The 14,394-nt window shown below is 39.7% G+C and overlaps 1 protein-coding gene across 3 annotated transcripts in view; it reads right to left on the reverse strand.

The window, feature by feature from the left end:
- Positions 1 to 14,394, reverse strand: part of TPCN2 (two pore segment channel 2) — an 82,645-nt gene that overhangs the window by 20,010 nt on the left and 48,241 nt on the right. For 2 of the 3 annotated variants that reach the window (XM_070761624.1, XM_070761638.1), the window contains 5 exons: positions 11,678 to 11,753; positions 9,227 to 9,309; positions 7,214 to 7,295; positions 6,521 to 6,606; positions 3,540 to 5,351 (listed from right to left, as the gene is read on the reverse strand). In XM_070761624.1, coding sequence (XP_070617725.1) covers positions 5,273 to 5,351; positions 6,521 to 6,606; positions 7,214 to 7,295; positions 9,227 to 9,309; positions 11,678 to 11,753 — 406 coding nt within the window. In that variant the 3' untranslated portion in view covers positions 3,540 to 5,272. Of the gene's footprint in view, positions 1 to 3,539; positions 5,352 to 6,520; positions 6,607 to 7,213; positions 7,296 to 9,226; positions 9,310 to 11,677; positions 11,754 to 14,394 lie in introns of those variants that run through there. The other variant, XM_070761631.1, reaches the window with a different exon arrangement.

Below are 14,394 nucleotides of genomic sequence, written 5' to 3' on the forward strand. Positions count from 1 at the left end.
GGGAGTAGAAGTCCACAAATCTTAAAGTTGCCAACATTGGATTCCCCTGCTTGAAATCTGAGAGCCAACAGCAAAAGGGCAATCATTACCATAAAACATGAAGAAAGCCAAACCACTTGAGATTTGGGGTTTCAGATTTAATGCTAGTAAAAACCCAAAATGATTTATAAAACGCCAACTGTTTCAAAAATATTTTAATTACATATACTAACATCTGTGCTCTTAAAAAAGGACTCACATAGATACATTTTACAATTTCCCTTTTTTTCAAGGTAATACATAAAACTTCATAATATGCAAACAACTTTAGTGGTTTCTTTGTATGTTCTCAGAGCATAAGAAATTCAAAATTATATTGCACTGGTAAACCTGTAGCACTGAATGGCCCAAATTGCACCACTGGAAGAAAAACATTGCATGATGAATGTTTGGAAGTTATACCTGCTATCCTGAGTACAGAAAAATACTCACTTTTCTAAAGCTTAAAATTAATGAAATGTTCCATAAAGAATCATGTAATAGGTGTTACTGATGCCCAAAATATAAATCAAACCAAAACAAGCCAGGGATAGGGAACTGTCCTGACACATAGCCAATAGTTAAAGATGCTACCATCAACATCATCTGGAGTACCAATAGGTCCTCCTCCTTGAAGTAAGCTATGGTGGGCTTAAAAGAATGTCAAAGTTTCTGTAGATATAAATATATAGTTAGTATATATTAGTAGCATAAAATAGATTTAATATTTCAGAGAAATGCTACAGCCTAGTTGCTCTTCCTTAACTTTCTTTGTGTAAAAGAATTTTTAAGGAAGGGTATTATTCAAAATTCAGTCAATCCATAACATAGTAAAGCAAGGATTTTCTTTTGAAAATAGGAGCTCTGTCATCAAAGAAAATATATCCCAAGGAATGCACATCAGAAATGCAGATCTTAGCAAATGAAATAGCTATTGATCAATAATAACTGTTAATGTAATGCTTTTATTTTTATAGTGCATAAATATTTTTCTAGATGGTCACTCCAAGATGCAAAGGTGGTATACTAATCTTTTAGCTTCCATATTTTGTGTGACATGGAACACATTGTCTTTCTACTTTAATATTTACTTATCTTAGTATAAATTAATTCTTAATTAAGGCAAGTAGGGAATAACTAAATCTTTTTTTTTTAAAGTGTCTAGCAATAGCTGCTACATTTGTTCTCTATTCAGCATTTCTCAAAAGAAACAAAATCCATCTGGATACATTGGCACATTCTCTGCAAATCCAAAATGACCTTTGCATTTTAAAGGACTAAATTACTTAGAAGGGGGGGGGGATTAGCAATAAATATAACTATCTCTTAACTATCCCCTCCTCTTTTATTTAGTTCAAAAATACAAAACTAATCTGTTTATATGACATAATAAACTAAAAACTAGCAATCACATTATAGCCTAGTAGGGATATAAAAAATTTGCAAAATACAGTGGTACCTCAAGATACGAACCCCTCGTCTTACGAACAACTCGTGATACGAACCCGGGGTTCAGAAAAATGTTGCCTCTTCTTACGAACTTTTTTCGAGTTACGAACCGGCATTCGGAGACAGCTGGGAAGCCGCGCGGCTGTTTTAAAAGGTGACAGCTGGGCGGCGGGGTTTCCCAGCAGCCTCCCAAACGCCGGTTCGTAACTCGAAAAAAGTTCGTAAGAAGAGACAAAATTTTTCTGAACCCCGGGTTCGGTTCGGGAGGTTGCTGGGAAGCCCCCCAGCCCGGCTGTGACCTTTTAAAACAGCCGTGCGGCTTCCCAGCTCTCTCCGAACGCCGAACGCAGAAGTTCGGCTTTGGCGTTCGGCTTCAGGAGACAGCTGGGAAGCCGCGCGGCTGTTTTAAAAGGTCACAGCCACGCTGGGGGGCTTCCCACCACCACCCCGAACCCCGATCCCGGAGGTTCGGCAAAGGTTCGGGGTTCGGGGGGGTGCTGGGAAGCCCCCCAGCGCGGCTGTGACCTTTTAAAACAGCCGCGCGGCTTCCCAGCTGTCTCCCGAAGCCGAACACCAAAGCTGAACTTCCGCGTTCGGCGTTTGGAGACAGCTGGGAAGCCGCGCGGCTGTTTTAAAAGGTCACAGCTGCGCTGGGGGGCTTCCCAGCACCCCCCCCAACCCCTAACCCGGAAGTTCGGCAAAAGTTCGGGGTTCGGGGGGCTTCCCAGCAGCCCCCCGAACCCCGAACTTTTGCCGAACAGTTCCCGTATCTTGGGAAGCCCCCCAGCGCGGCTGTGACCTTTTAAAACAGCCGCGCGGCTTCCCAGCTGTCTCCCAAAGCCGAACGTCAAAGCCAAACTTCTGTGTTCGGCGTTTGGAGACAGCTGGGAAGCCGCGCGGCTGTTTTAAAAGGTCACAGCCGCGCTGGGGGGCTTCCCAGCACCCCCCCAACCCCGAACCCGGAAGTTCGGCAAAAGTTCAGGGTTCGGGGGGGTGCTGGGAAGCCCCCCAGCGCGGCTATGACCTTTTAAAACAGCCGCGCGGCTTCCCAGCCATCTCCCGAAGCCAAACGCCAAACCCAAACTTCCGCGTTTGGCATTTGGAGGCTGCTGGAAAGCCACGCGGCTGTTTTAAAAGGTGACAGCCGGGCTGGGGGGCTTTCCAGCAGCCTCCAAACGCCAAACACGGAAGTTTGGGTTTGGCGTTTGGCTTCGGGAGACGGCTGGGAAGCCGTGCGGTCGTTTTAAAAGGTCACAGCCGGGCTGGGGGGGTTGCTGGGAAGCCCCCCAGCCCGGCTGGGAAGCCGCGCGGCTGTTTTAAAAGGTCACAGCCGGGCGGCAGAGGTTTTTTTGCGGGGGTTTTTTGGTTGCACAGATTAATTGACTTTACATTGTTTCCTATGGGAAACAATGTTTCGTCTTACGAACCTTTCGTGTTACGAACCTCCCCCTGGAACCAATTAGGTTCGTATCCTGAGGTTCCACTGTATAACATTCAGCACTTTCCCAGAACGGCTTTGTGATACTCAGCATACAACAGGACAGGATCGTGTTTGAAACACCACAAACTGATTCCAGTTCAGAGAATTACCTTTTGGGAAATCACTGGCACATCCCTAAATCATCATGGTCCAGAAAAGAAATATTCAATTTCTAGAAGACTAAGAGTTTTGCCTTAGATTAGAGTATGCCACAGATTTCATTTTGAACTATTTCAACCATAAAACTTCACAAATGTCCCCGTAATGAGCAGTCAAAAAACTGTTTTGAGACTTCTGGAAACTGTGCTGTTTTGAGATCAACATTTCTTGGAATGTACAAAACCAGTGATTTTGAACTCTCTGAGAGTTCATGCCAACAACATCTCACTGCAAAATCTCTTGCACAATTTTAAAGCAAACTGTTATGTGAACTAGCCTACCCAATGAATGGCTCAGTTGGTTTTGTGGATGCAGAAAATTGGGTTAAGTAAAATATGGCCTTTATATATGTCTGTGTTTTCAACCTCGCCAACTTTAAGATGTGTGAACTTCAGCTATCAGAATTACTCAGGCATTTCCATGTATCTTAAAGTTGCTGAGGTTGAGAAACAATATATGTATTATATGAATAGAACTACATTGCCTAAGGAAGATAATTAATATTTCAATACATTTTAATTGACCAAATATTATGAGATGACCGTAGTTACAGTATTTAATAAAATTCTTCAGTGTCCCTTTCAGCACTGATGAAAAAAATCCAGAAGTTAGACAGAAAGTCTAGAAATAGAATAACTCTATTTAGCATCCCTGAATGAACGAAATAATTTAATAACAGAATGGAAGCTCTATAATTCACTGAATTGGGTCACTAGATGGAGCACCTTCTCAGATCAAAGACAGAGGAATCTCATGGAGTCACACAGATTGAAGTTTAAATAACGCCTGATGGAATCATAAGATAGCCAATACAAATATATTTGCTAATAATAAGATTAAAAGGGCTAAGGAGCTTAATTTCTAAAATTTTGTTTTTACTGACAGGAAATAATGTTGCGTTTTTATTAGGTGCCCAAATTTTATGGCCAATGGGTGCATTGTGAAAAATGTCTGTGTGTCAGAGGTATTCAGGCAAAATGGGTTGTGGAGTACTGTAATCACAAAACATTTGCCACAATACACATGGACAGTTACAAAACTTGCCTAAGAACCCGAGTATGAGATATAGACCTAGTCTCTGCAATAAAGAGAAAGGCAATTATTTCAACTCTTTTCTTCTCCAGTACTTATTTCACCAATGACACACAGATCAGGCTTCACCAAAAAAATGAAAATAAGGCAAAGTTGAGCCTCAAACAAGAAATAGGGCTAGTAGCCCATTCTCTTCCCACAATGACCTTAGTCTAGATCAGGGATCTCCAACCGTGGCAACTTTAAGACTTGTAAATTTCAACTCCCAGAATTCCTCAGCTAGCAGGCTGGGGAATTCTGGGAGTTGAAGTCCAAAATTCTTAAATTTGTTACGGTTGAAGACCCCTAGTGCCTCAAAATTACAAGGGCTGATCCTGATAAGGAAGGGGGTTAGAGGGGCAGGGAGACAAAACATTAAGCACCTTAATGCCATGAATTCAAGTGCCCAAAGGCTGCTAGGTAGATCATTAATGTAAAGGTACAGTCAACCAAGGACTGAAGTGATATTCACCTGAAGCTGGTAGGTAGATTTGGACAAATATTAAAACTGGAATCCTATTGTTCTTCTTTGTAAAATAGCTTGCTGCATTGGAACACATAAGATAACAACTTTTCATATGGATCCCTAACTTTAGGTTTCAAACTTTTATCCTGTATTTGAAACGTTTATAGACATTTACTAAAACAATTTTACAAATAATAAGGCACTGCCCTGGTGTATCACACAACAAATACTAATAAAAAATAGTTATAAAAAAGGAAGTTTGCCTCTGAAGGTGATTTGCATTTTGTACTGTCTGTAGCATTGGCAGCAGACCTGCCCAACATCTTTCACAACATTCACTATAAAGTGCAGTATCACTGATCCATTTTCCTTTCTTAAAAGCATTGAAGTACTCTATAATTCTCTATTCCATAAATCAATTTAAAACAAAATCAAACCATTAAAATCTAAAAAAATATGTTTAAAGTGAACCCAGGTAACCTTTTAAAGACTGTCTATTGTAGGCAACGTTCAAAAATAAGATCGAGATTCTTGCACTCTTTCTAGAAAGAAATAAGAATTATCTTCTCTTTAGCTCTAAAACCTGCATGCAGGCACGATGAGGCTAGATGGCTGCTTCCAGCTAGAGGTCATCTATATAGATGCATGTGAGGATGCTGATGAAGTCTCGCAATCAGTTCTTCCTCCGTTGGTTCTTCTAAAACGTCCCTGCAAGAACAAGCCAGAATCACTAAAAAATAGCAGCCAGTATCTTAGTGCAGTCATTGTACATATTTTTACACACCAGAAGTAACTTCCCTAGACATTTCAAAATTAAAAGCCTCTGTAGTCCATCATTTATTACTCAGTTTTCAATAGATAACTTCATATGCAAAGTTATATTTGTGCTTTATTTTAAAATAGATTCTCTAGCAACTTGGGTGGAAGCAGGAAGAGGGAGATTGTGATCCCCTTATATAGAGCGCTGGTGAGACCACATTTGGAATACTGTGTTCAGTTCTGGAGACCACACCTACAAAAAGATATTGACAAAATTGAACGGGTCCAAAGACGGGCTACAAGAATGGTGGAAGGTCTTCAGCATAAAACGTATCAGGAGAGACTTAATGAACTCAATCTGTATAGTCTGGAGGACAGAAGTAAAAGGGGGGACATGATCGAAACATTTAAATATGTCAAAGGGTTAAAATAAGGTTCAGGAGGGAAGTATTTTTAATAGGAAAGTGAACACAAGAACAAGGGGGCACAATCTGAGGTTAGTTGGGGGAAAGATCAGAAGCAACATGAGAAAATATTATTTTACTGAAATAGTAGTAGATGCTTGGAACAAACTTCCAGCAGACGTGGTTGGTAAATCCACAGTAACTGAATTTAAACATGCCTGGAATAAACATCTATCCATCCTAAGATAAAATACAGGAATTAGTATAAGGGCAGACTAGATGGACCATAAGGTCTTTTCCTGCCGTCAGTCTTCTATGTTTCTATGTATTGTATATAGGTAGTACAAGCATCGATTAACTTAACAACTGTGGTGAGAAAGGTCATAAAATGGGGCAAAATGCACTTAACAGATGTCTCACTTAGCAACAGAAATGTTGGGCTCAATTGTGGGCGTAAGTCAAGGACTATCTCTAATCAGACAAGAAATATAGGGCAACATGCTCTAAATTCTGGCATTCTCTATATAGAGTCCCTACTGATTAAACTGGAGTGTTTAAAAAAAAACCAACTGCTAATGCATATTGGTTCCACTCTAGTATTCAGTAAGTTTCTTTTCTTAATTTCTATGTTATCAGCCGTCCCAAGTCCACGGAGAGGGGCGGCATACAAGTCCAATTAACAAATAATAAATAAATAAATTTCTGGGCTTGTACCTGAAGAGGAGTTCCACTGTCATTTGATATTCAACCTCTGAGAGAGATGGCCTATGGCAACGACGATCCCATTTATGAATAAAATTCTGCAATTGAAGAAGAGGAAACCAACACCATTTTATAAGAGAGAAGCCTCTTATTCAATTCATTTACAATTATTATTTTTTTAACTCATGGCACGCAGCCAATTCATGTGACTAGCATATAATCAGAGATGGCTATTTTTGGAAGTCACAGCAATAAAATTATAACTGCGTTGAAATTTGGGGTTTGAAAGAGAGAAGATTCCATTCTGTAAGATTTCTATGGACGGCGCATTACCTTTCTTTATTAACGATTCAAAGAAAACACCTGACAAATCAAATTGAAGTTGCCCAGCATAAGGTCCTCAAGATAAGTGTCAGCAATCGTAATATGTAAGACTTCTGAGACAGAATATTAAAGTTGTTTGTGTTTGTGTGTGAGGGGCTTCCAAGGAAAGTCATGGACTTTCAACTCCAGTAACCCAATCTTAAAATTATTTTTCCAGACAACTTAGTACGGTATATGCTGTCCATCCTACTGTGACATCAGGAGATTTGCCAGTCCAAGTGAAACCACCCATGAATGCAATTTGCTACTCCAAGTGAAACCACCCGTAAATGGTCATGTGTTTTTCAGGCCTATCGCTTTGGATGACCAGTCAAGCTTTACCTCTAAAAGCAAGGCTATAAAAAGATTGACCCAGATGACAGAAGACGTCAGCCACCAGGTGACAAAGTACAATTTTGACCAGCTGTAAAAGAAAAATAAAAAAGAAAGAAAGAGGATCAAATCAAGTCATGCCTATTATTACAATTCCAATCTTAGAATTCCATGCACGGTGTGAACTGTAGCACACTACACATTTCCTGTCTGGTATTCCTTCCAATTCCTTTTACAAGTTACAAGATTGCACATCCTTCTGTTCTCATAGATGAATTATTCTTGCCATTTAATCTTTCCTTTAGCATTTTTTTCCTGGCTCCAGAATTGTCTCGATAGTTTTTCTTTTTTGCCGTAGATCAGTGATGGCGAACCTTTTTTCCCTCAGGTGCCGAAAGAGCGTACATGCGTGCTATCACACATGTTTGGGTGCCTACACCCATAATTCAATGCCTAGGGAGGGCAAAAACAGCTTCCCCCACCCCCGGAGGCCCTCTGGAGGCCGGAAACAGCTTGTTTCCCAACTTCTGGTGGTCCCTGTAGGCTCGTGTTTCACCCTCCCCACGCTCCGAAGGCTTCCCTGGAGCCAGGAGAGGGTAAAAAAACCCTTCCCCTCCTCCTGGAAGCCAAAAACGCCCTCCCAGAGCCTCTGTGAGGGCCAAAAATCAGCTGGCTGGCACACACATGCACTTTGGAGCTGAGCTAGGCAACGGCTTGTGTGCCAGCAGATATGCCATAGTTTGCCATCACTGCCCTAGATACGCCCCCAGGACACAATCTAAAGCCACTCTACTACTCATCCCAAAATGCTTTTTCCAAAAACCAATTGGACTTCCTTGGGTTTTTCTCTTTCCTTGCAAAACATTTCACTTCTCTGAAGAAAAACTGAAGAAGTTTCTTGGATGAAAAGCAAACTGCTTTCAAAAGAAAAAACCATGAAAAGTCCAATTGCCTTTTAGAAAAAAAGCACTTTTGGAACAATAATGATCTGGGTGATTGAGAATCTCCATACTCTATTGCCTGTATGTTCTAATCTAATTAAAACCATTATCATTTTTTAGATTTTTCATTTTATGTACCGCAACTCACATTTTTTTAAAAAAATTATCTATATCCCTCTTGCTATACTAGTTTATTATTGCTTATTGATGGCTTATCCTGGCAGTGCTCCAGAACAGGCAACCAATGTGTTCCCACTCTATTTTTCACTTAGTCTGAGAGCATAAAAGTAGTAGAAGAGAATATTTATAGCTCAGTCTTCATCTTTGGGATCCCTGGCACTTTCTGAGCTTGGTTGTGATTTTTTTAACAAACATTTCACTACCCAACTATGTAACATCATCATTATTATGAGGGAATGGAGTTTGCCAACTATCAAGGACCATACATGGTAAAACTAACTACAATGATGAGTCTGCCATGTACAGTGTTCCCTCGATTTTCGCGGGGGATGCGTTCTGAGACTGCCCGCGAAAGTCGAATTTCCGCAAAGTAGAGATGCGGAAGTAAATACACTATTTTTGGCTATGAACAGTATCACAAGCCATCCCTTAACACTTTAAACCCCTAAACTGCAATTTCGCATTCCCTTAGCAACCATTTAGATTATTACTCACCATGTTTATTTATTAAAGTTTATTAAAAAAAATATTTATTAAAGGCGGACTAAAGTTTGGCGATGACGGATGACGTCATCGGGGGGGGGGAAACCGTGGTATAGGGGGAAAAACAGCAAAGTATTTTTAATTAATATTTTTGAAAAACCGTGGTATAGCCGTTTCGCGAAGTTCGAACCCGCGAAAATCGAGGGACCACTGTATTAGGCATTCTGGTTTTGCTGCTTCTGCATAGACCAAGGAAGCAACAAAACAGAGTATATGGTGCAAGATAAAGTGCAGGTGTTTATTTTATTTTTTAAACTTGAGACAATCTAATAACCTAATAACCTTGGAGAAGTTCATGTCTGGATTAGGTTACCAAATGCATTGCAAAAAGCATTTTGCTTTTAAGTTCATTACTCACGGAGATGTGTATCTGGAATAAGCCTCCAAGAAAATTTGCCAGTTGTTCACAACCATTACGTCCCACAAAGTAACTAGTGCTGCCTATATTAGAGATAAGAAAAGTAGTTGTAATGCACATTTTGATTATGACAATTTCAGAATACATAAGAGAACATTTGAAGCTACCAAGCCAACAAACTAGTAAAGAATACAAGATTAGATTAGATTAGATTAGATTAGAGTAGAGTAGAATAGAGTAGATGTAGGGTAGGGTAGGGTAGAGTAGATGTAGGGTAGAGTAGAGTAGATGTAGGGTAGGGTAGGGTAGAGTAGATGTAGGGTAGGGTAGGGTAGAGTATAGTAGATGTAGGGTAGGGTAGAGTAGATGTAGGGTAGGGTAGGGTAGGGTAGGGTTGGGTAGAGTAGAGTAGATGTAGGGTAGGGTACAGTAGGGTAGAGTAGAGTAGATGTAGGGTAGGGTAGGGTAGAGTAGAGTAGAGTAGATGTAGGGTAGGATAGGGTAGGGTAGAGTAGGGTAGAGTAGAGTCAAATATGATTGAACACACAAGGAATTTATCTTCAGTGCATAAGCTTTCATTGTACATAAAAGCTATAAAATAAATCATGATCGTAGGCATCATAAAATACATTCATCATAAATCATAAGATACAACAGTGATAGAATCAACATAAATCATACTAGGAAACTAAATAAAACAATATCAACATAGAATCAACATAAATCATACTAGGAAACTAAATAAAACAATATTAAAAAAGCTCTCTTCTGCTATAGCTGAACCTCTACGCATTATCTTTCAAAAATCCTTCAGGACCAGCCCACTCCCCAAACTATGGTCAAAAGCAGTAGTCATTCCCATATTCAAAAAAGGAGAGCCTTCTCTCGTTGACAACTACAGACCAATATTACTATGCTGCGTCTCATGTAAAATCATGGAATCAATTAAAAATCAATTTATCGCCCTTTACTTAGAGTCTAATAACCTACTCTCTAACAACAATTTGGATTCAGAAAGAAATTATCCTGCAACCTACAACTACTTCACTGCAAAAACATATGGACTACCCAGCTAAATCAAGGAAAATCCATTGATGCAATTTATATTGACTTTTGCAAAGCCTTCAGCTCAGTGGTCAACGACAAACTACTCCTAAAACTCAAATCCTATGGCATCTCAGGATTCCTCCACAGCTGGATTACTGCATTCCTATCGAACAGGCAACAGGTTGTCAAAATTGGAAGCGCCATTTTCACCCCCATCCCTGTCAAAAATGGCGTCTCCCAGGGCAGCGTGCTAGGTCCTACTCTCTTCATTCTCTACATCAACGACCTCTGCGATCACATCACAAGCAACTGTATTCTTTTTGCCGATGATGTAAAACTTTTCAACACCATGGACAACACATCTACTCTCCCAAAAGACCTAGACTTTGTCTCATATTGGTCTAACACCTGGCAACTTCAAATATCAACCAGCAAATGCTATACCCTCCACATCAGCAAAAAGAACCCAAGTCTCATATATAAATTGAATAAACAAAATCTCACAGCCAACCCCCACTCAGTAAAAGACCTTGGAATTCTAATATCAAATGACCTAAGTGCCAAAGCCACTGCAACAATATTGCCAAAAAGGCTTCTAGAGTTGTTAACCTGATCCTAAGCAGCTTCTGCTCCGGCAATCTCACACTACTCACCGGAGCCTACAAAACGTTTGCCAGACCCATCCTTGAATACAGCTCATCTGTCTGGAATCCATACCGCATCACGGATATCAACACCCTCGAAAATGTCCAAAGATACTTCACCAGAAGAGCCCTTCACTCCTCCACTCGAAACAGAATACCCTATGAAAATAGACTAACAATACTGGGTCTAGAAAGCTTAGAACTACGACGCCAAAAACATGATCTAAGTATTGCCCACAAGATCATACGCTGCAACGACCTGCCTGTCAATGGCTACTTCAGCTTCAACCGCAACAACACAAGAGCACGCAACAGATTCAAACTTAATGTTAACCGCTCCAAACTTGACTGTAAAAAATATGACTTTAACAATCGAGTTGTCGAAGCGTGGAACTCATTACCCGACTCAGTAGTGTCAACCCCTAACCCCCAATATTTTTCCTTTATATCCATGATTGACCTCTTCAAGTTCCTAAGAGGTCAGTAAGGGGCGTACATTTATCTCATATATCTTTCCTTCCTTTCATATATTTTCTCCTCTATTTTTATATCTTTTCTTCTATCCTTTTCTTTATGTATATTACTACATGTCTATTTTCTTCAATATGTTATGTGTATTGAACAAACAAACAAACAAATAAATAAATAAATAAACAAATAAATAAAAAATTGTAAAGATACAAGCAACACGTTATAGTCATAAGTAGAAAGGGAGATACTAATTGAAGTAGTTAATTAATGCACATTGAGCAATACTCACAGCAAAATCATCAAAGTTGTTTGGCCAATACTCCAGTTGTTCAAAAGTACCACACTTGAAAGTTGTATTTGAAAAGCTATAATGGAATGATAAACAACTATAAGTTATTTCATCACCATATGCAATGTGGCACTGCAGAGAACAAATGTTAAATTAAGCTGATTCTTTTACCACAAGTATACATTTATTTTTTTAAATGAAAATTAAGTCTGGATATTTTAAATCTATTAAAAATATAGACAGGATAAAAAAAAGAATAAGGTGCTTCGGAGTTAAAAGAATATAGTGAGAAAGATAAACAGTTAGCCAGATGCTGCAGCAGAAGCATTAACTTTAAATTCAAGAAATATAGGTGTTCCTCAACATACTGGGATTGGAATTTCTGTTATAAGTCATTGCAGTTGTAAGTTGAGTCGGCCCGATTTTTATGACAGTTGTTCATGGAGTTGTTAAGTAGACGCAGCTTCTGCCATGAACATTTTTTTACCGAAAATTGGCAGAAAAATATTGCAAGTCACGTGATTGCAAGACGCTGCAACTGGCCGTAAATGCAAGCCAGTTGTTAAATGTCTGAACTGCGATCACAGGACTGTGACAGTAGTGTGAGGACTGCAAATGCAAATACAGATCGTAATTCATTTTTTCCCTGGCCATCTAAACCATCGTTTAAGGAACAGTCGTAAGTTGAAGACAACCTCTAGTATTAGTGGGGACGTAAACTAGAAATCATTCAGTCCAGAATCCTTTCCTCTGCAAGGACTCCTCTAAAAACACTATCTTAAAAGAAGAAGAAGAAAAATATACCGTATTTTTCAGAATTTAAGATGCACCTTTTTCCCCCTAGAAGAGGTTGAAAATTTGGGCACGTCTTATACACCGAATGTAGTTTTTTCAAAGCTTTTTTTCCCCAGCTCTAATGAGGTGCTAACAAGCTTCCTGGCTTGCAGGCTCGTTTTTATTGCTACTCTCTCCAAAAAAGATTGTTTTGAGCCCTAATTATGAGCTAACAATGATTTGGTTTGGTTTGGTTTGGTTTGGTTTGGTTTGGTTTGGTTTGGTTTGGTTTGGTTTGGTTTGAATTGATTTGATTTGATTGCCGCCTCTCTCCTAAGACTCAGAGCGGCTCACAACAGGAACACAAAATACAAATCCAATGATGAAAAAGCAGAACAGTTAAAAAAGCCCTTGATTAAAAACATTCATGCAACCCAAACACACCATACATTAAAAACATCTTCCTGGCTTGCAGGACCTTTTTCATTGCTACTCCCTCCAAAGAAGTCACTGCAGGCTTGTTTTCATTGCTATTCCCTCAGAAGAAGGGGTTTTTTTCAGTCCTAACCAGGGGATAAAATAATGTGCTGAAGCTGACCAGAGTAAGGACACTAGCCAGACGAATACCTGGTAGGTGGATTTTTCTCCCCCAAAACTAAGGTGCATCTTATACTCCAAAAAATGTGGTATATCTCTACTCAAATTCAATTATTTTTCTTTATTGTGATGAAATTATAACCGGGTTTTACAAAGCTTGCCTTTCAAGCACAGTTCAAATCTTAGAAACACTATTGCTAAAGATTCTTCCACAAGAGAGCAAATTGGCCCACCATAGCAATAAATTCCTATTTGCATTCTTTCAAAGAATGAGTGCATGGACTGAAAAATCCACATATTTGGAGTAATATAACCAGCTGGCCAGAGATATATATGTTAATAATGTAGACCCCATGCTGAAGTTTTGAAGTACGCCCAGTGCAAAAGTGGGAATTATTCTTGCTGGTTCAAATGGGAGAAAAATGAAGTGTCTATGCTATGCAACACTTCCAAAATACTTTCCAAAGATCAGTGCTATAGAGAAATTCAGCTTCTTACCCTCTGAAATATTTCTAAGTTTGGTATCAAGAAGGAGCTTTTTGCCAATGTTTGTTCCTCCTGCCCATCACTAGTGCTAGCAATGGCTCAACAAAGAAAAAACCTCTGCCTCTGCCCTGCTATCCTGAATAAAAGGCAGCTAATGTGCCACCGCTCTTGTTCTTGTAAGTTTGAACAGCCACTAAACGAACTGTTATATTTCGAGGGCTATCTGTATTATAGAGATTTGAGAGTTTCAAAGTTTAATCAATGCTTTACAATTATTATTCCTAGAAACACTGTTCCTAGGAATAGAGATATCTAATATGGTTTTAATTTTCTCTCTGTGTGTAGCCTTATATAAGTAATTCTCAGTGTGTAACCATTTGTTAACAGGCATTCAAAGTTACAATACTGAAAAAATTATTTACAACCAGTCCTCATACTTATAACCATTGCAGCATCTATATGGTCACATGACCAACATCTAGGTCAGTGCGGAAATCCTAAAAGTACGCCCCGGTTCGGGTGTACTGGTAACAGCGGCTGCCATCAGTGGCAACGTGAGGCTCTGCCCATCTGGCCAGACATCGCCATTTTCTTACTTTTAACCCTCTGTGCATGCGCAAAGCCCTCTGAACATGTGCAGAGGGTGAAAAAGCATACACGATTGGTGCTCATGCACAATGCGCACACCTCCGAACCGGTAGGGAAGGTAAGTAGATTTCACCACTGATGTAGGCGCCCTGGCAACTGGCAAATATATGCAGTAAGCCGCCTCAAGTCCTCGGAGAGGGGTGGCATATAAATGAATAATAATAATAATTTATTAGATTTGTATGCCGCCCCTCTCCATAGACTCGTAATAA

The sequence above is a fragment of the Erythrolamprus reginae genome, chromosome 1, assembly GCF_031021105.1.
Source record: "Erythrolamprus reginae isolate rEryReg1 chromosome 1, rEryReg1.hap1, whole genome shotgun sequence".
NCBI lineage: Eukaryota > Metazoa > Chordata > Lepidosauria > Squamata > Dipsadidae > Erythrolamprus > Erythrolamprus reginae.